The sequence below is a fragment of the Coregonus lavaretus genome, assembly GCF_964263955.1.
Source record: "Coregonus lavaretus genome assembly, chromosome: 31".
Classification (NCBI taxonomy): domain Eukaryota; kingdom Metazoa; phylum Chordata; class Actinopteri; order Salmoniformes; family Salmonidae; genus Coregonus; species Coregonus lavaretus.
The window spans coordinates 3,477,436-3,501,639 of record NC_140018.1 but is presented as its reverse complement, the minus strand read 5'-3'; the positions used below and the strand labels follow the sequence as shown (position 1 = coordinate 3,501,639).

The 24,204-nt window shown below is 42.2% G+C and overlaps 1 protein-coding gene across 6 annotated transcripts in view; it reads left to right on the top strand.

The window, feature by feature from the left end:
- LOC311106313 (regulator of G-protein signaling 6-like) overlaps positions 1–17,559 on the top strand; it is a gene marked incomplete at both ends in the record, with an annotated part of 110,294 nt that extends 92,735 nt beyond the window's left edge. The window contains 8 exons of one of the 6 annotated variants that reach the window (XM_084148618.1): positions 59–157; positions 3,590–3,651; positions 6,676–6,786; positions 8,852–8,977; positions 10,582–10,768; positions 15,654–15,737; positions 17,240–17,299; positions 17,509–17,559. In XM_084148618.1, the coding sequence (XP_084004744.1) occupies positions 59–157; positions 3,590–3,651; positions 6,676–6,786; positions 8,852–8,977; positions 10,582–10,768; positions 15,654–15,737; positions 17,240–17,299; positions 17,509–17,559 (780 nt within the window). Of the gene's footprint in view, positions 1–58; positions 158–3,589; positions 3,652–6,675; positions 6,787–8,851; positions 8,978–10,581; positions 10,769–15,653; positions 15,744–17,239; positions 17,300–17,508 lie in introns of all 6 variants that reach the window. The other 5 variants (XM_084148617.1, XM_084148620.1, XM_084148619.1 and 2 more) reach the window with 5 other exon arrangements.
- Between the last annotated feature and the right edge of the window lie 6,645 nt (positions 17,560–24,204).

Below are 24,204 nucleotides of genomic sequence, written 5' to 3'. Positions count from 1 at the left end.
TCTCTCCTTCTCTCCATCCCCCTGACTTCTATCTCCTTCTCTCCATCCCCCTGTCCAGTCAGTGTATGGACTGATAGAGGAGGTTCAGTCTCAGAGCCCAGTACACACACCCTCACAAATAGCCAAGAAAGGCACCAAAGAGGACGTGGAGAAAGAGGTACTTCTGTGTCTGTGTGTTCTATTGGATGTTGGATGTTCTATTAGATGTTGGATGTTCTGTTGGATGTTGGATGTTCTATTAGATGTTAGATGTTCTATTGGATGTTCTATTAGATGTTGGATGTTCTATTAGATGTTGGATGTTCTGTTGGATGTTGGATGTTCTATTAGATGTTGGATGTTCTATTGGATGTTCTATTAGATGTTGGATGTTCTGTTGGATGTTGGATGTTCTATTAGATGTTGGATGTTCTATTGGATGTTCTATTAGATGTTGGATGTTCTGTTGGATGTTGGATGTTCTATTAGATGTTGGATGTTCTGTTGGATGTTGGATGTTCTATTAGATGTTCTATTAGATGTTGGATGTTCTATTAGATGTTGGATGTTCTGTTGGATGTTCTATTAGATGTTGGATGTTCTATTGGATGTTCTATTAGATGTTGGATGTTCTATTGGATGTTTTATTAGATGTTGGATGTTCTGTTGGATGTTCTATTGCACATATGTCAAACACAAGGCCCGATTCAGCACGTGACACATTCCTATCTGGCACGCACAATGACTTGGGTTGTCAATTCACTTTGACACACTTCCATACTGCCAGCAATGCGCTGCACTACAAGTCACAGCAAGCACTGCCAACGTGTTGCACGCCAAATGGCAATGCATTGCCACCCACACACCCCTCCTCCCAGACCCACACACACCCACACACGAGCCAGCCAGTGCACTGTATCATATCACTAATGGCACTGACAAAAATCTTCTACCGGACTGAAAGTTTAAAGGTGTTGATTCCAACGGGTCATTACTGTAGCCTACAGAAAATGTCATCTTGGTTGTCAAAAAGTTATAAGTTAAAGGATTCACACTACTAAATCACTGCTAAAGGACAATAGGACACAAGGGAGTATAAATGAGTCAACAGTTGAGTCATCTACTTTATGAAAGTATAGCCTGATGCGCTGGCATCGGTGAATTCAACTTCAATTGCGCTGCATTCGTGTGTCCCGTTTACGGCGCACAGCGGAGGGAAAGTGTACAAACACATACCACAGTCCTAGATAGGCTGAAACATACCACAGTCCTAGATAGGCTGAAACATACCACAGTCCTAGATAGGCTGAAACATACCACAGTCCTAGATAGGTTGACACATGCCACAGTCCTAGATAGGCTGAAACATACCACAGTCCTAGATAGGCTGACACATACCACAGTCCTAGATAGGCTGAAACATACCACAGTCCTAGATAGGCTGAAACATACCACAGTCCTAGATAGGCTGAAACATACCACAGTCCTAGATAGGCTGAAACATACCACAGTCCTAGATAGGCTGACACATGCCACAGTCCTAGATAGGCTGAAAGATACCACAGTCCTAGATAGGCTGACACATACCACAGTCCTAGATAGGCTGAAACATACCACAGTCCTAGATAGGCTGAAACATACCACAGTCCTAGATAGGCTGAAACATACCACAGTCCTAGATAGGCTGAAACATGCCACAGTCCTAGATAGGCTGAAACATACCACAGTCCTAGATAGGCTGAAACATACCACAGTCCTAGATAGGCTGACACATACCACAGTCCTAGATAGGCTGAAACATGCCACAGTCCTAGATAGGCTGAAACATACCACAGTCCTAGATAGGCTGAAACATACCACAGTCCTAGATAGGCTGAAACATACCACAGTCCTAGATAGGCTGAAACATACCACAGTCCTAGATAGGCTGAAACATACCACAGTCCTAGATAGGCTGAAACATGCCACAGTCCTAGATAGGATGAAACATACCACAGTCCTAGATAGGCTGAAACATGCCACAGTCCTAGATAGGATGAAACATACCACAGTCCTAGATAGGCTGACACATACCACAGTCCTAGATAGGCTGACACATACCACAGTCCTAGATAGGCTGAAACATACCACAGTCCTAGATAGGCTGACACATACCACAGTCCTAGATAGGCTGACACATACCACAGTCCTAGATAGGCTGAAACATACCACAGTCCTAGATAGGCTGAAACATACCACAGTCCTAGATAGGCTGAAACATACCACAGTCCTAGATAGGCTGACACATACCACAGTCCTAGATAGGCTGACACATACCACAGTCCTAGATAGGCTGACACATACCACAGTCCTAGATAGGATGAAACATACCACAGTCCTAGATAGGCTGAAACATACCACAGTCCTAGATAGGCTGACACATACCACAGTCCTAGATAGGCTGAAACATACCACAGTCCTACATAGGCTGACACATACCACAGTCCTAGATAGGATGAAACATGCCACAGTCCTAGATAGGCTGAAACATACCACAGTCCTAGATAGGCTGAAACATACCACAGTCCTAGATAGGCTGAAACATACCACAGTCCTAGATAGGCTGAAACATACCACAGTCCTAGATAGGCTGACACATACCACAGTCCTAGATAGGATGAAACATACCACAGTCCTAGATAGGCTGAAACATACCACAGTCCTAGATAGGCTGACACATACCACAGTCCTAGATAGGATGACACATACCACAGTCCTAGATAGGCTGCTAAAATATTGCAGTCTGGCTTCGGCTTTGAAAGAAAAAAAGGAAAAACATATTTTAAGTTGAAATGTTACAACAACCTATAGTTACCTTTTTGTTATTTGGAGTTATTAAATACTTTTTGATGAGGGTCGCTGCATATTATCTGCAAGCATAGCAGCAAAGGCTGGACGAATATTTATCAAACGTTTTGTTTTAATTATGTTAAAATGCTATATAAAGCATCCTTTGTACAAAAGTGGACATTGTAAAGGGCCATATTTTTTGTAATAAAACAGTGGCCAGTTTGGGCCAGTGTTATGCAAGTTCTATGTCTGGCCAGCAAATTCGTTGTGTTTTTTCAGCATGGCCCTTACGCTGATTGAGTTTGACACCCCTGGGCTATTGGATGTTGGATGTTGAATTGGATGTTCTACTAGATGTTGGATGTTCTATTGGATGTTGGATGTTCTATTGGATGTTGGATGTTCTATTAGATGTTGGATGTTCTATTGGATGTTGGATGTTCTATTGGATGTTGGATGTTCTATTGGATGTTGGATGTTCTATTGGATGTTGGATGTTCTATTGGATGTTGGATGTTATATTGGATGTTGGCTGTTCTATTGGATGTTGGCTGTTCTATTGGATGTTGGATGTTCCATTGGATGTTGGATGTTGTATTGGATGTTGGATGTTATATTAGATGTCCTAAGATGTACTTTATCAATTAAAATGTAATCCACACAATATACAATGTTCTTGTAATCACAAGAACATAGCTCTGAGTTTATCAATTAGAAACCAGTTTTTATCGTAATCAATGAATAATGATGTCTATTGTTTTTCCTCCACATCCCTCCTCAGATTGTGTTTCTTAACAGCCAGTTGGACAGACACTGTATGAAGGTTTCTAAAGTGGCTGAGAGGTAGGTATGACCAAAGCTCCACCATCTCACCTATAAAGCACATCCTGTCATAAAGCACATTGACGTTGATAAATCAACACATATATATTGTATCAACCGGTGTGGAATTCCAGAGCTCTGAATAGAAGAAACCACCCTCCTCCCTTCCTCTGCACTCCTCCAACCCCAGTCTATCTCAACCCTTTGGCTCGGTAGCCTCACTAGCCCCAGTCTATCTCAACCCTTTGGCTCGGTAGCCTCACTAGCCCCAGTCCATCTTAACCCTTTGGCTCGGTAGCCTCACTAGCCCCAGTCCATCTTAACCCTTTGGCTCGGTAGCCTCACTAGCCCCAGTCTATCTCAACCCTTTGGCTCGGTAGCCTCACTAGCCCCAGTCCATCTTAACCCTTTGGCTCGGTAGCCTCACTAGCCCCAGTCCATGCAGCTTTCCAGTTAATCCTGGGTCTGCAGTGGAGTGTTGTTAAGCCGCTAGCCCACAGCACCAGCACAGAGAGACTGTGATTACTCCAGGGGTCATCTGGTGGGCTGGTGGGTGACCTTTGACCCTTGTCATAGAGCTGGGAATGATTGGGGGCTCAGCCTTAGGCAAGGTCAAGGGGCAAGGTACAGGCTGGAGGGCAGGACTGAAGTGGGGTTATGGTTTCCGAATGTGACCTTCTACCAGGGATTGTGTGTGTGTGTGTGCGTGCGTGTGTGTATTTGTGTGTGTGTGTGTGTGTGTGTGTGTGTGTGTGTGTGTGTGTGTGTGTTTTCTAATAATTCCTTTAAAGAGCTCATGGCCAGTGTCGCTATGGTGATGCAGGTAGGGTGTTTGAAACTGGGCTTGCACTGTGGTGGAAACTGCTGTTGGTTCATCAGTTTCCATCTAAACTACTGTTGGTTCACCAGTTTCCATCTAAACTACTGTTGGCTCACCAGTTTCCATCTAAACTACTGTTGGCTCAGAACCAGTTTCCATCTAAACTACTGTTGGCTCACCAGTTTCCATCTAAACTACTGTTGGCTCACCAGTTTCCATCTAAACTACTGTTGGCTCACCAGTTTCCATCTAAACTACTGTTGGCTCACCAGTTTCCATCTAAACTACTGTTGGCTCACCAGTTTCCATCTAAACTACTGTTGGCTCACCAGTTTCCATCTAAACTACTGTTGGCTCACCAGTTTCCATCTAAACTACTGTTGGCTCATCAGTTTCCATCTAAACTACTGTTGGTTCACCAGTTTCCATCTAAACTACTGTTGGTTCACCAGTTTCCATCTAAACTACTGTTGGCTCACCAGTTTCCATCTAAACTACTGTTGGCTCACCAGTTTCCATCTAAACTACTGTTGGCTCACCAGTTTCCATCTAAACTACTGTTGGCTCAGAACCAGTTTCCATCTAAACTACTGTTGGCTCACCAGTTTCCATCTAAACTACTGTTGGCTCACCAGTTTCCATCTAAACTACTGTTGGCTCACCAGTTTCCATCTAAACTACTGTTGGCTCACCAGTTTCCATCTAAACTACTGTTGGCTCACCAGTTTCCATCTAAACTACTGTTGGCTCACCAGTTTCCATCTAAACTACTGTTGGTTCACCAGTTTCCATCTAAACTACTGTTGGCTCACCAGTTTCCATCTAAACTACTGTTGGCTCACCAGTTTCCATCTAAACTACTGTTGGCTCACCAGTTTCCATCTAAACTACTGTTGGCTCACCAGTTTCCATCTAAACTACTGTTGGCTCAGAACCAGTTTCCATCTAAACTACTGTTGGCTCACCAGTTTCCATCTAAACTACTGTTGGCTCACCAGTTTCCATCTAAACTACTGTTGGCTCACCAGTTTCCATCTAAACTACTGTTGGCTCACCAGTTTCCATCTAAACTACTGTTGGTTCACCAGTTTCCATCTAAACTACTGTTGGTTCACCAGTTTCCATCTAAACTACTGTTGGCTCACCAGTTTCCATCTAAACTACTGTTGGCTCACCAGTTTCCATCTAAACTACTGTTGGCTCACCAGTTTCCATCTAAACTACTGTTGGCTCACCAGTTTCCATCTAAACTACTGTTGGCTCACCAGTTTCCATCTAAACTACTGTTGGCTCACCAGTTTCCATCTAAACTACTGTTGGCTCACCAGTTTCCATCTAAACTACTGTTGGCTCATCAGTTTCCATCTAAACTACTGTTGGTTCACCAGTTTCCATCTAAACTACTGTTGGTTCACCAGTTTCCATCTAAACTACTGTTGGCTCACCAGTTTCCATCTAAACTACTGTTGGCTCACCAGTTTCCATCTAAACTACTGTTGGCTCACCAGTTTCCATCTAAACTACTGTTGGCTCAGAACCAGTTTCCATCTAAACTACTGTTGGCTCACCAGTTTCCATCTAAACTACTGTTGGCTCACCAGTTTCCATCTAAACTACTGTTGGCTCACCAGTTTCCATCTAAACTACTGTTGGCTCACCAGTTTCCATCTAAACTACTGTTGGCTCACCAGTTTCCATCTAAACTACTGTTGGCTCACCAGTTTCCATCTAAACTACTGTTGGTTCACCAGTTTCCATCTAAACTACTGTTGGCTCACCAGTTTCCATCTAAACTACTGTTGGCTCACCAGTTTCCATCTAAACTACTGTTGGCTCACCAGTTTCCATCTAAACTACTGTTGGCTCAGAACCAGTTTCCATCTAAACTACTGTTGGCTCACCAGTTTCCATCTAAACTACTGTTGGCTCACCAGTTTCCATCTAAACTACTGTTGGCTCACCAGTTTCCATCTAAACTACTGTTGGCTCACCAGTTTCCATCTAAACTACTGTTGGCTCACCAGTTTCCATCTAAACTACTGTTGGCTCACCAGTTTCCATCTAAACTACTGTTGGTTCACCAGTTTCCATCTAAACTACTGTTGGTTCATCAGTTTCCATCTAAACTACTGTTGGCTCACCAGTTTCCATATCCACATCTGCCTGATCATGTGTCAGTCTTCACATTGTCCATCTCTGTGTGTTGTCTGTTGTGTTGCTGTCAGTCTGATGTCTTACACAGAGCAGTACCAGGAGTATGACCCGTTGGTGGTGTCACCAGAACCGTCCAACCCCTGGACTAGTGACGACCTCTCATTCTGGGACCTGGAGGCCAGGTGAGAACCACAACACCCAGAATCAAGTAATACTAAGGTCTTGTAAAAAAGGTATTTGGTTGCAGGGTTTGCAAGGGCATCAACTACAAAAGGAAACACCCAAACTCACAGGAAATACTTCCAGGAAGTGAAGCCTTTTCCTTTTCTAGCCCACAGCCTTTCCACTGCAAAATCACCGTCAGTGACCGAATGGAACACAGGGCAAGGACAAGCTATCGTCCTATATCATTCCTATATAGTGACTTCAAAGTACCAGATTTACAGATAGCTATCTATCTCGCCTACGCTGTGTCTCACATAATCACCTTTAGACTTAGAAAAGAGCAATGACCTCCCATCGTCCTATATCTTAATTAAATACAGATATAAAATATATATTCAGGGCTAGACTAGGCTGTCACCCAGCACGGTGTAGTTCTGGAAGCCTTGGGTCTCCTTATGTAGAGGTTAATCAACCAGACATATACCGTATTTTCCCGCACTATAAGGCGCACCGGAGTATAAGCCGCAGCAGCTAAATTGAATGAATATTGAATGATGTGTACATATATAAGCCGCACTGGACTATAAGCCGCAGGTGTTTTAATGTTTAATTACCATATGTAAAGGGTTCGTGCACAGAGGGGATTGTCGGGAAAGAGACAAACTGTCTCGCTCTCGTAATGTCTGTCTGTCTTGCTCTCGTTCTGTCTCTCGTTCTGTCTCTCGTACCACTCTCGGTTCCACTTTTACTTTTGCGCGCTACCTGTCTCACTCTTTTCCGGCCTCCAGCTTTTCCTGCTGGAGCCCGCCGCTTAAAGGTGGTTACGGTAACGGTAAATTACGGTAATCATTGTGTCTAATTTAACTTCATAATCCAGATAAATTGATGAATTACATTAAGTACAGGTTAGGGAAATGTCTTGCAGAGATGTAAAAGATTAGGTGTCATGTGAACGCTGCCATTACAGTACTATGCTGTCACTGTTTCTACTTCCCTGTCACCACTTGTCCAACGTCATGTGGTGTTTGAGACTGTTTCAGACAGTTTCAGACTGTTTGAGACTGTTTCAGACTGTTTCAGACTGTTTGAGATGGTTTGAGACTGTTTGATATCAGAGACTATTTCCGACTGTTTGAGATGTTTGAGATCGCACATTGTTTGAGACTGTTTCAGACTGTTTCAGACTGTTTGAGATCAGAGACTGTTTCAGACTGTTTGAGATCAGAGACTATTTCCGACTGTTTGAGATCAGAGACTGTTTCAGACTGTTTGAGATCAGAGACTATTTCCGACTGTTTGAGATCAGAGACTGTTTCAGACTGTTTGAGATCAGAGACTATTTCCGACTGTTTGATATGTTTGAGATCACAGACACTTTCAGACAGTTTCAGATCACAGTATTCATTTTTCCTGTATATCTATTTTTTAAATCTCTTGATCTTTCGTGAATTCAAACTTTTTCTCCCTCCTCGTTATCCCGTGTCCAACTCTCTCCTTCTCTCCCTCTCCCCTCTCTCTCCCCTCTCTCCCTCTCTCCCTACCCCCCTCTCCCTCTCCCCTCTCTTCCTACCCCCTCTCCCCCTCTCTCCCTCTCCCCTCTCCCTCTCTCTCTTTATCTCCCTACCCCCTCTCTCTCTCCCCTCTCTCTCTACCCCCTCCCTCTCCCCTCTCTTCCTAACCCCTCTCTCCCTCTCCCCTCTCCCCTCTCTCCCTGCCCCCTCTCTCCCTCTCCCCTCTCTCCCTACCCCCTCTTTCTCTCTCCCCTCTCTCCATCTTCCCTCTCTCCCTACCCCCTCTCTCTCTCCCCGCTCTCCCAACCCCCTCTCTCCTTCTCCCCTCTTCTCCCCTACCCCCTCTCTCACTCTCCCCTCTCTCCCTACCCCTCTCTCCCTAACCCCTCTCTCCCTCTCCCATCTCTCCCTCTCCCCTCTCTCCCTCTCCCCTCTCTCCCTCTCCCCTCTCTCCATACCCCTCTCTCACTCTCCCCTCTCTCCTTACCCCCTCTCTCCCCTCTCTCCCCTCTCACCCTACCCCCTCTCTCCCACTCTCCTCTCTCCCTCTCCCCTCTCTCCCTCCCCTCAGTAAGGACCCCAGTCAACGGAGGGTGAGGAAGTGGGGTTTCTCTCTAGAAGAAGCTCTGAAAGATCCGGCAGGACGAGACCAGTTCCTCAAGTTCCTGGAATCAGAGTTCAGCTCAGAAAACCTACAGTTAGTCACATAGAACACTCCTCTCCTCTCCTTCTTTCATTCACACATCCTTTATCTCATCCCATCCATATTTCCTCTCACCTGATCCCCTCATCCTATCCCTCCATTTTCCCTCCCTTCCTCTCACCATCTCCTCCTTCCATCCCTCCTTCCTTATCCCTCTTCATCTCCCATCACCTGATCCCTTAGCTTCATCCCATCCCTCCATTCTTCTCCTTCCCCAGTTCTCCTCATCCTCTTCCATCCATCCCCTACCTCCATCTTTTCCTTTCATCTTCCCTTCATCTCCTACATCTTTCCTTTCCTCTTCCCATCCCTCTGTTTGAAAGTTCACCCTCACTACCTCTACCCTTACTACCTCTACCCTCACTACCTCTACCCTTACTACCTCTACCCTCACTACCTCTACCCTCACTACCTCTACCCTCACTACCTCTACCCTCACTACCTTTACCCTCACTACCTCTACCCTCACTACCTCTACCCTCACTACCTTTACCCTCACTACCTCTACCCTCACTACCTCCACCATCACTACCTCTACCCTCACTACCTCTACCCTCACTACCTCTACCCTTATTACCTCTACCCTCACTACCTCTACCCTCACTACCTCTACCCTCACTACCTCTACCCTCACTACCTCTACCCTCACTACCTTTACCCTCACTACCTCTACCCTCACTACCTCTACCCTCACTACCTCTACCCTCACTACCTCTACCCTCACTACCTCTAACCTCACTACCTCTACCCTCACTACCTCTACCCTCACTACCTCTACCCTCACTACCTCTACCCTCACTACCTCTACCATCACTACCTCTACCCTCACTACCTCTACCCTCACTACCTCTACCCTCACTACCTCTAACCTCACTACCTCTAACCTCACTACCTCTACCCTCACTACCTCTACCCTCACTACCTCTACCCTCACTACCTCTACCCTCACTACCTCTACCTTCACTACCTCTACCCTCACTATCTCTACCATCACTACCTCTACCCTTACTACCTCTACCATCACTACCTCTACCCTCACCACCTCTACCCTTACTACCTCTACCATCACTACCTCTACCCTCACTACCTCTACCCTCACTACCTCTACCTTGTGTGTGAGTATGTGTGTCCCCTGAAGGCATGTTCTGATGAAGGGCTCTACTAAAGATGATAACAGGGTCGTGGACTGGAGAGATAACCAAGGTCGCTGGAGCCTTGGGGCTACTGAGGACGGACGGACACAACCTTATCTCTCTCCATAATCTCACCCTCTATTCAATCCACCTCTTTAATTACTTTGTTTTTAGTTTTTCCGAAAGGTTGGTGCTGTCATGTAATATTGTGTAACCCCTATACAGGTTCTTGTTGGTGCTGTAATATTGTGTAACCCCTATACAGGTTCTGGTTGGATCAGTAATATTGTGTAACCCCTATACAGGTTCTGGTTGGTGCTGTAATATTGTGTAACCCCTATACAGGTTCTGGTTGGTGCTGTAATATTGTGTAACCCCTATACAGGTTCTGGTTGGTGCTGTAATATTGTGTAACCCCTATACAGGTTCTGGTTGGTGCTGTAATATTGTGTAACCCCTATACAGGTTCTGGTTGGCGGTGCAGGATCTGAAGAGGCAGCCTCTGGAGAATGTGGCAGAGCGGGCTCAGGAGATCTGGACAGAGTTTCTGGCAGAAGGCGCTCCCAGCTCCATCAACCTGGACTCACACAGCTACGAACGCACCAGCACCAACCTTAAAGACCCGGGACGATACAGCTACGAAGACGCACAGGTGCATTATATTACAGACAGACAAACAGACAGACAGACAGACAGACAGGTCCATTATATAACAGACCCTGGACGATACAGCTATGAAGATGAACATGTATATTATATTACAGACAGACAGACAGACAGACAGACAGACAGACAGACAGACAGACAGACAGACAGACAGACAGACAGACAGACAGACAGACAGACAGACAGACAGACAGACAGACAGACAGACAGACAGACAGGTACATTATATTACAGACAGACAGACAGACAGACAGACGGGTTCATTATATTACAGACAGACAGAGAGACAGGTTCATTATATTACAGACAGACAGAGAGAGAGACAGGTTCATTATATTACAGACAGACAGACAGACAGACAGGTTCATTATATTACAGACAGACAGAAAGACAGGTTCATTATATTACAGACAGACAGACAGACAGACAGGTTCATTATATTACAGACAGACAGAGAGACAGGTTCATTATATTACAGACAGACAGGTTCATTATATTACAGACAGACAGGGAGACAGGTTCATTATATTACAGACAGACAGACAGACAGGTTCATTATATTACAGACAGACAGAGAGACAGGTTCATTATATTACAGACAGACAGAGAGACAGGTTCATTATATTACAGACAGACAGACAGACAGGTTCATTATATTACAGACAGACAGGTTCATTATATTACAGACAGACAGACAGACAGACAGGTTCATTATATTACAGACAGACAGACAGACAGGTTCATTATATTACAGACAGAGAGACAGGTTCATTATATTACAGACAGACAGACAGACAGGTTCATTATATTACAGACAGACAGACAGACAGGTTCATTATATTACAAACAGACAGACAGACAGGTTCATTATATTACAGACAGACAGAGAGACAGGTTCATTATATTACAGACAGACAGACAGACAGACAGTTTCATTATATTACAGACAGACATACAGACAGGTTCATTATATGACAGACAGACAGACAGGTTCATTATATTACAGACAGACAGAGAGACAGGTTCATTATATTACAGACAGACAGACAGACAGGTTCATTATATTACAGACAGACAGGTTCATTATATTACAGACAGACAGAGAGACAGGTTCATTATATTACAGACAGACAGACAGACAGGTTCATTATATTACATACAGACAGACAGACAGGTTCATTATATTACAGACAGACAGACAGACAGACAGGTTCATTATATTACAGATAGACAGAGAGACAGGTTCATTATATTACAGACAGACAGGTTCATTATATTACAGACAGACAGGTTCATTATATTACAGATAGACAGAGAGACAGGTTCATTATATTACAGAGAGACAGGTTCATTATATTACAGACAGACAGAGAGACAGGTTTATTATATTACAGACAGACAGGTTCATTATATTACAGACAGACAGACAGACAGACAGGTTCATTATATTACAGACAGACAGGTTCATTATATTACAGACAGACAGACAGACAGGTTCATTATATTACAGATAGACAGAGAGACAGGTTCATTATATTACAGACAGAGAGACAGGTTCATTATATTACAGACAGACAGAGAGACAGGTTCATTATATTACAGACAGACAGACAGACAGGTTCATTATATTACAGACAGACAGACAGAAAGGTTCATTATATTACAGACAGACAGAGAGACAGGTTCATTATATTACAGACAGACAGACAGACAGGTTCATTATATTACAGACAGACAGAGAGACAGGTTCATTATATTACAGATAGACAGACAGACAGGTTCATTATATTACAGACAGACAGACAGACAGACAGACAGGTTCATTATATTACAGACAGACAGACAGACAGGTTCATTATATTACAGACAGACAGACAGACAGGTTCATTATATTACAGACAGACAGGTTCATTATATTACAGACAGACAGACAGACAGGTTCATTATATTACAGACAGACAGGTTCATTATATTACAGACAGACAGAGAGACAGGTTCATTATATTACAGACAGACAGACAGACAGGTTCATTATATTACAGACAGACAGACAGAAAGGTTCATTATATTACAGACAGACAGAGAGACAGGTTCATTATATTACAGACAGACAGACAGACAGACAGGTTCATTATATTACAGACAGACAGACAGACAGGTTCATTATATTACAGACAGACAGACAGACAGGTTCATTATATTACAGACAGACAGACAGACAGGTTCATTATATTACAGACAGAGAGACAGGTTCATTATATTACAGACAGACAGACAGACAGGTTCATTATATTACAGACAGACAGACAGACAGGTTCATTATATTACAGACAGACAGACAGAGAGACAGGTTCATTATATTACAGACAGACAGACAGAGAGACAGGTTCATTATATTACAGACAGACAGACAGACAGGTTCATTATATTACAGACAGACAGACAGACAGGTTCATTATATTACAGACAGACAGAGAGACAGGTTCATTATATTACAGACAGACAGACAGACAGGTTCATTATATTACAGACAGACAGGTTCATTATATTACAGACAGACAGAGAGACGGGTTCATTATATTACAGACAGACAGACAGACAGGTTCATTATATTACAGACAGACAGAGAGACAGGTTCATTATATTACAGACAGACAGACAGACAGACAGGTTCATTATATTACAGATAGACAGAGAGACAGGTTCATTATATTACAGACAGACAGGTTCATTATATTACAGACAGACAGGTTCATTATATTACAGATAGACAGAGAGACAGGTTCATTATATTACAGACAGACAGGTTCATTATATTACAGACAGACAGAGAGACAGGTTCATTATATTACAGACAGACAGGTTCATTATATTACAGACAGACAGACAGACAGACAGGTTCATTATATTACAGACAGACAGGTTCATTATATTACAGACAGACAGAGACAGGTTCATTATATTACAGATAAACAGAGAGACAGGTTCATTATATTACAGACAGACAGAGACAGGTTCATTATATTACAGACAGACAGAGAGACAGGTTCATTATATTACAGACAGACAGACAGACAGGTTCATTATATTACAGATAGACAGAGAGACAGGTTCATTATATTACAGACAGAGAGACAGGTTCATTATATTACAGACAGACAGAGAGACAGGTTCATTATATTACAGACAGACAGACAGACAGGTTCATTATATTACAGACAGACAGACAGACAGAAAGGTTCATTATATTACAGACAGACAGAGAGACAGGTTCATTATATTACAGACAGACAGACAGACAGGTTCATTATATTACAGACAGACAGAGAGACAGGTTCATTATATTACAGACAGACAGACAGACAGGTTCATTATATTACAGACAGACAGACAGACAGAAAGGTTCATTATATTACAGACAGACAGAGAGACAGGTTCATTATATTACAGACAGACAGACAGACAGGTTCATTATATTACAGACAGACAGAGAGACAGGTTCATTATATTACAGATAGACAGACAGACAGGTTCATTATATTACAGACAGACAGACAGACAGGTTCATTATATTACAGACAGACAGACAGACAGACAGGTTCATTATATTACAGACAGACAGACAGGTTCATTATATTACAGATAGACAGAGAGACAGGTTCATTATATTACAGACAGACAGGTTCATTATATTACAGACAGACAGAGAGACAGGTTCATTATATTACAGACAGACAGACAGACAGGTTCATTATATTACAGACAGACAGACAGACAGACAGGTTCATTATATTACAGACAGACAGACAGACAGGTTCATTATATTACAGACAGACAGAGAGACAGGTTCATTATATTACAGACAGACAGACAGACAGGTTCATTATATTACAGACAGACAGACAGACAGACAGGTTCATTATATTACAGACAGACAGACAGGTTCATTATATTACAGATAGACAGAGAGACAGGTTCAGTATATTACAGACAGACAGGTTCATTATATTACAGACAGACAGAGAGACAGGTTCATTATTTTACAGACAGACAGACAGACAGGTTCATTATATTACAGACAGACAGAGAGACAGGTTCATTATATTACAGACAGACAGAGAGACAGGTTCATTATATTACAGATAGACAGACAGACAGGTTCATTATATTACAGACAGACAGAGAGACAGGTTCAGTATATTACAGATAGACAGAGAGACAGGTTCATTATATTACAGACAGACAGGTTCATTATATTTCAGACAGACAGACAGACAGACAGGTTCATTATATTACAGACAGACAGACAGACAGGTTCATTATATTACAGATAGACAGAAATTATATTACATTATATAAGCTAGGAGGAAGAGAAGGATGTAGAAAGAGGGAGGGACACAGAAAGGGGAGGGGTTAGAAAGAGGGAGGGACACAGAACGGGGATGGGTTAGAAAGAGGGAGGGACACAGAAAGGGGAGGGGTTATAAAGAGGGAGGGACACTGAAAGGGGAGGGGATAGAAAGAGTGAGGGACACAGAAAGGGGAGAAGTTAGAAAGAGGGAGGGACACTGAAAGGGGAGGGGTTAGAAAGAGGGAGGGACACCGAAGGGGAGGGGTTAGAAAGAGGGAGGGACACAGAAAGGGGAGAAATTAGAAAGAGGGAGGGACACTGAAAGGGGAGGGGTTAGAAAGAGGGAGGGACACCGAAGGGGAGGGGTTAGAAAGAGGGAGGGACACAGAAAGGGGAGAAGTTAGAAAGAGGGAGGGACACAGAAAGGGAGAAAAAAGACTAACACCCAAAGCCTGCAGAAACACAGCATACCGCTAAAACACAAAACTGATCTCTGTCTCCTCCCTCTCTCCTGTTTCAGGACCACATCTATAAGCTGATGAAGAGTGACAGCTACACACGTTACCTCCGCTCCAATGCTTACCAGGAGCTTCTGATGATGAAGGTGTGTGTGTGTTTGTGCTAGTCTCCTTTTGCCTGGAGCAGACTGCAGTTAGACGCCATTCCTCAGCATCCAAGGTAGTGAAGCTCTGCCCTCTGCTGGAGATGTCCAGGTTCTGCAGTCAGTGACTTGGTAAACTACTTTATAGTCTGAACCAGTGATATCAGTGACTTGGTAAACTACTGTTTAGTCTGAACCAGTGATATCAGTGACTTGGTAAACTACTGTTTAGTCTGAACCAGAGATATCAGTGACTTGGTAAACTACTGTTTAGTCTGAACCAGAGATATCAGTGACTTGGTAAACTACTGTTTAGTCTGACCCAGAGATATCAGTGACTTGGTAAACTACTGTTTAGTCTGAACCAGTGACTTGGTAAACTACTGTTTAGTCTGAACCAGTGATATCAGTGACTTGGTAAACTACTGTTTAGTCTAAACCAGTGATACCAGTGACTTGGTAAACTACTGTTTAGTCTGAACCAGTGATATCAGTGACTTGGCAAACTACTGATTAGTCTGAACCAGAGATATCAGTGACTTGGTAAACTACTGCTTAGTCTGAACCAGTGATATCAGTGACTTTGTAAATTACTGTTTAGTCTGAACCAGTGATATCAGTGACTTGGTAAACTACTGTTTAGTCTGAACCAGTGATATCAGTGACTTGGTAAACTACTGTTTAGTCTGAACCAGTGATATCAGTGACTTGGTAAACTACTGTTTAGTCTGAACCAGTGATATCAGTGACTTGGTAAACTACTGTTTAGTCTGAACCAGTGATATCAGTGACTTGGCAAACTACTGTTTAGTCTGAACCAGTGATATCAGTGACTTGGTAAACTACTGTTTAGTCTGAACCAGTGATATCAGTGACTTGGTAAACTACTGTTTAGTCTGAACCAGTGATATCAGTGACTTGGTAAACTACTGTTTAGTCTGAACCAGTGATATCAGTGACTTGGAAACTACTGTTTAGTCTGAACCAGTGATATCAGTGACTTGGTAAACTACTGTTTAGTCTGAACCAGTGATATCAGTGACTTGGCAAACTACTGTTTAGTCTGAACCAGTGTTATCAGTGACTTGGCAAACTACTGTTTAGTCTGAACCAGTGATATCAGTGACTTGGTAAACTACTGTTTAGTCTGAACCAGTGATATCAGTGACTTGGTAAACTACTGTTTAGTCTGAACCAGTGATATCAGTGACTTGGTAAACTACTGTTTAGTCTGAACCAGAGATATCAGTGACTTGGTAAACTACTGTTTAGTCTGAACCAGTGATATCAGTGACTTGGTAAACTACTGTTTAGTCTGAACCAGTGATATCAGTGACTTGGTAAACTACTGTTTAGTCTGAACCAGTGATATCAGTGACTTGGTAAACTACTGTTTAGTCTGTACCAGAGATATCAGTGACTCCTTTACTTTGTTTTCAGCTCCCTTCTTTTTTTTTCTTCCATTTCTCCACTCCCTTCTCTTCCCATGATGCTTTGTGCCCCAGCCTGAGACGGAGCAGCAGCAGGGAAGACGCACCTCTCTGGAGAAGTTCACACGCAGCGTGGTCAGTGGCTCTTCCTCCCTGTCTTTTTGTCTGTCTGTCTTTTTGTCTGTCTTTTTGTCTGTCTTTTTGTCTGTCTTTTTGTCTGTCTTAGTCAGTCAGTCAGTCACACATACTGTAGAGATGAATCCGACCACAACTTTTGTTACAAAACTTCTCATCTGAAACCAACAAGGAAACCATCATATTAATTCCCTACTATCTCTCTTCAGGGAAAGTCACTGACGGGCAAACGGCTGACGGGCCTGATGCAGTCGTCCTGACCAGGCCTGGGGCTGGAGTAAGACAGCCATGCCCAGAGGAGCTGCTCCGCTGTGGGGAGAGGGCTGGATGTTGAAACTGAGAGGTCTACCTGGAGCCTGGACACAACGTCGCCCACATCACTGACTCCAGATCAGTTCCCTGAGCTCCAGTGGAGGACAGACAGCATACAATAAGTAACCTAGATCTGATACGGGGACAGTGCTGTCTTTGCCTGCGTCTCAAATGGCACCCTATTCTCTATATAGTGCACTACTTTTGACCAGAGCCCAATTTTGACTAGAGCGCTAGTTTGTCCATAGGTCTCTGGTCAAAAGTAGTGCACTATAAAGGGAATAGGGTACCATTTGGGACGCTATAATTGTGTAGTTTATCGACATTTCACTCTGCCCGCTACTCTCTCTCTCTCCCTTAGGTTCCTTTTAATCGATTCTATAACCAAATGGAATGTCAGACTTCTTCTACTCTAGCCCAGCTCGTGTGAATACAGTATGATACCTTTATTATAACAGTTACACTGCTACTATGTTGTTCAATTACAGAAACATTAAAATGCTTAAACGCTTTGACTGATGTCATAATGGATTTAGAATTAGTACTTTATTTCCGATCTTTCACTCACTGGGATCTGCCCGTTAGGAAGTACATGGGAGCAGGGAATGGAATGGAACATAATGAGTGAATACATGTTTGGAAAATCTGTTCGGCTTTTCAGCCTTGATTTTATATACAGTACCAGTCAAAAGGGTTTTTCTTTATTTTTTACTATTTTTTTACATTGTAGAATAATAGTGAAGATATCAAAACTATGAAATAACACATATGGAATCATGTAGTAACCAAAAAAAGTGTTAAACAAATCTAAATATATGTTATATTTGAGATTCTTCAAGGTAGCCACACTTTGCCTTGATGACAGCTTTGCACACTCTTGGCATTCTCTCAACCAACTTCACCTGGAATGCTTTTCCAACAGTCTTGAAGGAGTTCCCACATATGCTGAGCACTTGTTGGCTGCTTTTCCTTCACTCTGCGGTCCGACTCATCCCAAACCATCTCAATTTGGTTGAGGTCGGGGGATTGTGGAGGCCAGGTCATCTGATGCAGCACTCCATCACTCTACTTCTTGGTAAAATAGCCCTTACACAGCCTGAAGGTGTGTTGGGTCATTGTCCTGTTGAAAAACAAATGATAGTCCCACTAAGCCCAAACCAGATGGAATGGCGTATCGCTGCAAAATGCTGTGATAGCCATGCTGGTTAAGTGTACCTTGAATTCTAAATAAATCACAGACAGTGTCACCAGCAAAGCACCCCCACACCATAACACCTCCTCCTCCATGCTTTACGGTGGGAACTACACATGCGGAGATCATCCGTTCACCCACACCGCGTCTCACAAAGACACGGCGGTTGAACCAAAATCTCAAATTTTGACTCCAGACCAAAGGACACATTTCCACCAGTCTAATGTCCATTGCTCATGTTTCCTGGCCCAAGCAAGTCTCTTCTTATTATTGTTGTCCTTTAGTAGTGGTTTCTTTGCAACAATTCAACCATGAAGGCCTGATTCACACAGTCTCCTCTGAACAGTTGATGTTGAGATGTGTCTGTGACTTGAACTCTGTGAAGCATTTATTTGGGCAGCCATTTCTGAGGCTGGTAGCTCTAATTAACTTATCCTCTGCAGCAGAGGTAACTCTGGGTCTTCCATTCCTGTGGCGGTCCTCATGAGTGCCAGTTTAATCATAGCGCTTGATAGTTTTTGTGACTGCACTTGAAGAAACTTTAAAAGTTCTTGATATTTTCCGTATTGACTGACATTCATGTCTTAAAGTAATTATGGACTGTTGTTTCTCTTTGCTTATTTGAGCTGTTCTTGCCATAATATGGGCTTGGTCTTTTACCAAATAGGGCTATCTTCTGTATACCCCCCTACCTTGTCACAACACAACTGATTGGCTCGAACGCATTAAGAAGGAAATAAATTCCATAAATTAACTTTTAACAAGGCACACCTGTTAATTGAAATGCATTCCAGGTGACTACCTCATGAAGCTGGTTGAGATAATACCAAGTGTGCAAAGCTGTCATCAAGGCAAAGGGTGGCTATTTGAAGAATCTCAAATATAAAATATATTTTGATTTGTTTAACACGTTTCTGGTTACTACATGATTCCATATGTGTTATTTCATAGTTTTGATGTCTTCACTATTATTCTACAATGTAGAAAATAGTAAAAATATAGAAAAAACCCTGGAATGAGTAGGTGTGTCCAAACATTTGACCGGTAGTGTAGGTACGCAGACTTGTTATTGAAGCACTTTGTTATGGGGAACATTACCTTCTTAGCATTCCAAGCTTGCGTCACAAATGGCACCCCTATTCTCTATAGTGCAGTCCTTCTGACCAGCTCCCTATCGTTCCTGGTCCAAAGTAGTGCGCTAAATAGGGGATAGGGTGCCATTTGTGACTCAGGCCCCACATTCCATCCAAGACGAGCTATCTTACATGGGAACGGTAACATACTGCGCTAGGATGGCAGAGTGTACATGGACAGCATTTTACACTGTAATTGTAAATTATATACAGTATCATAATAAAAAAGAAGAACAATGACACAAATACAGCTGATGTTTTTTTTGTTTTTTTTTATCCATGTTTTGCAGAAATAGCTTGTTTTTCAGACTTCACTGAGATTGGCCAGGATTCAATCCGATCGCGATTTGTCGGCTACCCACCTTTAAAAGGCAATGTTACCGTGTTCGCGGAGACTGCATTCACGATAAACGCTGCATATGTCGTCTCAATCACAATTACCTTTAAATGGTGCAAATAGCAGACAAAGCGCGTTCGCACTGAATCTTGGTCATTGAATGCGTTTGGATTATAGATAAGAAGTTACAAATCCAAGGGGTCAAGGTTCCGGTCCATAGAGCCCCACAGTGGAGTTGTCATAATACCCATAAAACCTAGCAGTCAAACAGGGAAATGGTTCCAATTGTTTTTCCACGATTCATTTTAGAAACACTGTTTTGTGTAGGCTTGCCCTGGCGTGACGTTTTGATAACCATGTAAATCTCTCTCAGACAAGGTGACTTGGATGCAGACATCTTGGATGCAGTCTCCAGATAATACTATACCTCAGTGTTCAAAGCATTGAATGACACCTGTGTACAGTAGCATCAGATTCAAATCTGGATCTTGAAGTCTGCTTTTTTTCCCTCCATTCTTCCTCTCTAATCAGGGACTGATTTAGACCTGGGACACCAGGTGGGTGTTCATTATCAGGTAGAACAGAAAACCAGCAGTACTAGGGATCTAGCAGAGTAAGAGTTGAATATCCCTGGTCTATGGCATCATGTTTTAGTAAGTGTTCATTCATTCAGAGTATCTGGTAATGGTCTAAAGTAGCTATGGTTCATCCCAACATCATCAAGAAGACAAACACTTTGTTGGCCATTTTGAAGCATGGTGAACGCCTCAGGGAAAGCATGTGCAGGGGTCACACAGGGCCATTAGGAGGGGTCAAGGGTCAAGCTTGAAGAAGGATGTCATTGTGAGTGGAGGTTAAAATGGAGTCACTGAATAACCCTAAGCCTCTACTAATATGCTGTATTGGTTGAGATGCCTTAGCTGGTTAAACTATGTTGAATAGCTTCATCCAACAGCCGTTGATAATGGCTGATCCCTGGCCGTGTCCCCACTCTCAGAGGGTGTCTCAGGGGGAGTTGGGATATGCAAAGAAACACATTTCCAATTCACACATGCGTACTAATTGACGTGTGAAATAGGACAAAAATAAGCACCCACCAAATGATGTATTATTTACTTCTGAACTAACAGGCTATAATGATACGTATGCAATTGTTGAAACTGCATTAACTAACTTATTCACCTCTTCAGACAGTGGGTTATTGAAATAAGCAGATATTCTTGGCCCCTTTTAACTCAGAGGGGGAACAGACATGTAAGAATGACTTGTGCAGACAGAGAAGAAAATACTCATCACATGTAGGAAATGAAGCCTACTGAATGAGCCTGCATAGTTCTTGCACTCCTAATTGAAAAGTATTTACACGTCTTTACACTGTAGCCATTTTAGCAGACGCTCTCCAGAGCAACTTACAATGACTACATTCAACAAAGCAAGGTTGATTTGATTTGAAAAGCAGCCATCTCACGTAAACCCTTGAAGTGGAGTGTCTGGAGTGAGGTTAACTTCTGAGTATAATGCAAACCAGCTCAAACGAATTCATTGTCAGGGGTAACTAAGGATTTCTTCAAAAATCTTTATTTCAACACAAAAACGAACATACAAACTTTCAACAATGTACCCAAAACTGACACAGTATGATATCCATATATAATTGATGGTCTCCAATATAAAACAAAATGATATTGACACATATATTTATTGGAGTGGGAAGTTGGCATGGTGATATGAACAGGAAGACATGTTGTTAAAATGGCCGACATGAGGGGGGAAGAACAAGGAAAACATTCACGTGTTCTTCACATCATGGACACGTCCCAAATAGCACCCTGCTCCTTGTATACTACTACAATAGGATAGGATGCCATTTGGGACGCCTCCCATATATCCACTCTACTTCATGATTGTCTGTGGAGAAACAATATCAAATTTAAAAAAGCACAAAACAAAATAAGAAAATTGCTGTAAGACATTTCCAGTCACGACACTGTAATTCATTTTTGCATTAAAATACTATTATTGCATTTTTTTTTAACAACATCGCTAAAACATCCTCTGGTCTTCTGCCACTATATTTCAAGATTGTATTTCCGGCTATAGTTTTTCTCCAGGATTCTTCAAATCTATCCAATAGTCCTATAAGAAATCTATATGAAATATACAGTATATTACCTGTGTTCAGTGCAATCTATTAACATCTTGTTCACATGGAAGAACGTGAATCATTATATAATAATTTGGAGTTTTACATGAAAAGTTTTGAATGATATACAAAGTTGGAAGGGAAGCCTATAAAACAAGTTGACATTTACTAATACATAAAATAAATATGTACAAAAAAAACTGATGCATCACACATGGAGAATGTGAGGTATCCTACACACCAGCTGAATGATAGCTATGTACCATTGATTGACTGAAACGTGGTGGCAGAGCTACGAGGTATGTGTTTAGTGTATGTTGTGTATGTTCCTGACTATGTAAGTGTGAATGGATTGTGTCTATGTGAATCCAGTGCCTTCAGAAAGTATTCACACCCCTTGACCTTTTTCACATTGTGTTGTGTTACAGCCTGCATTTAAAATGGATTCAATTGAGATTTTGTGTCACTGGCTTACACACAATACCCCATAATGTCAAAGTGGAATTATATTTTTAGATATTTTGACAAATTAATAAAAAATGAAACGCTGAAATATCTTGAGTCAATAAGTATTCAAACCCCTTTGTTATGGCAAGTCTAAATAAGTTCAGGAGTAAAATGTTGCTTAACAAGTCACATAATAAGTTGCATGGACTCACTCTGTGTGCAATAATATTGTTTAACATGATTTTATTACGACTACCTCATCTCTGTACCCCACACATACAATTATCTGTAAGACCCCTCAGTCGAGCAGTGGATTTGAAACACAGATTCAACCACAAAGACCAGGGAGGTTTTCCAATGCCTCGCAAAGAAGGGCACCGATTGGTAGATGGGTAAAAAAAAAAAAGATGGCATTAAATATCCCTTTGAGCATGGTGAAGTTATTAATTACACTTTGGTTGGTGTATCAATACAGCCTGTCACTACCAAGATACAGGCGTCCTTCCTAACTCAGTTTCTTACCTTAACTCAGTTGCCGAGGAGGAAGGAAACCGCTCAGGGAATTCACCATGAGGCCAATGGTGACTTTAAAACAGTTACAGAGTTTAACAGATGTGATAGGAGAAAACTGAGGATGGATAAACAACATTGTAGTTACTCCACAATACTAACCTAAATGACAGAGTGAAAAGAAGGAAGCATGTACATGTTTGCAACAAGGCACTAAAGTAATACTGCAAAAAATGTGGCAAAGAAATTAACTTTATGTCCTGAATACAAAGTGTTATGGTTGGGGGAAATCCAACACACCACATCACTGAGTACCACTCTTCATATTTTCAAGCATGGTGGTGGCTGCATCCTGTTATGGGTATGCTTGTCATCGGCAAGGACTAGGGAGGTTTTTTTTAGGATAAAAATAAACGGCATACAGCTAAGCACAGGTAAAATCCTAGAGGAAAACCTGGTTCAGTCTGCTTTTTCAGCAGGACTATAACCTAAAACACAAGGCCAAATATACACTGTCGTTGCATACCAAGACGACATTGAATGTTCCTGAGTGGCCGAGTTACAGTTTTGACTTAAATCGGCTTGAAAATGTATAGCAAAACTTGAAAATGGCTGTCTAGCAATGATCAACAACCCACTTGACAGAGCATTAAAACCATTTTTTTATAATAATGTGCAAATATTGTACAAACCAGGTGTGTAAAGCTCTTAAGAGACTTACCCAGAAAGATTCACAGCTGTAATCGCTGGCAAAGGTGATTCTAACATGTATTGACTCAGGGGGTTGAATACTTATGTAATCAAGATTATTTTATTTATTAATTTTTTCTT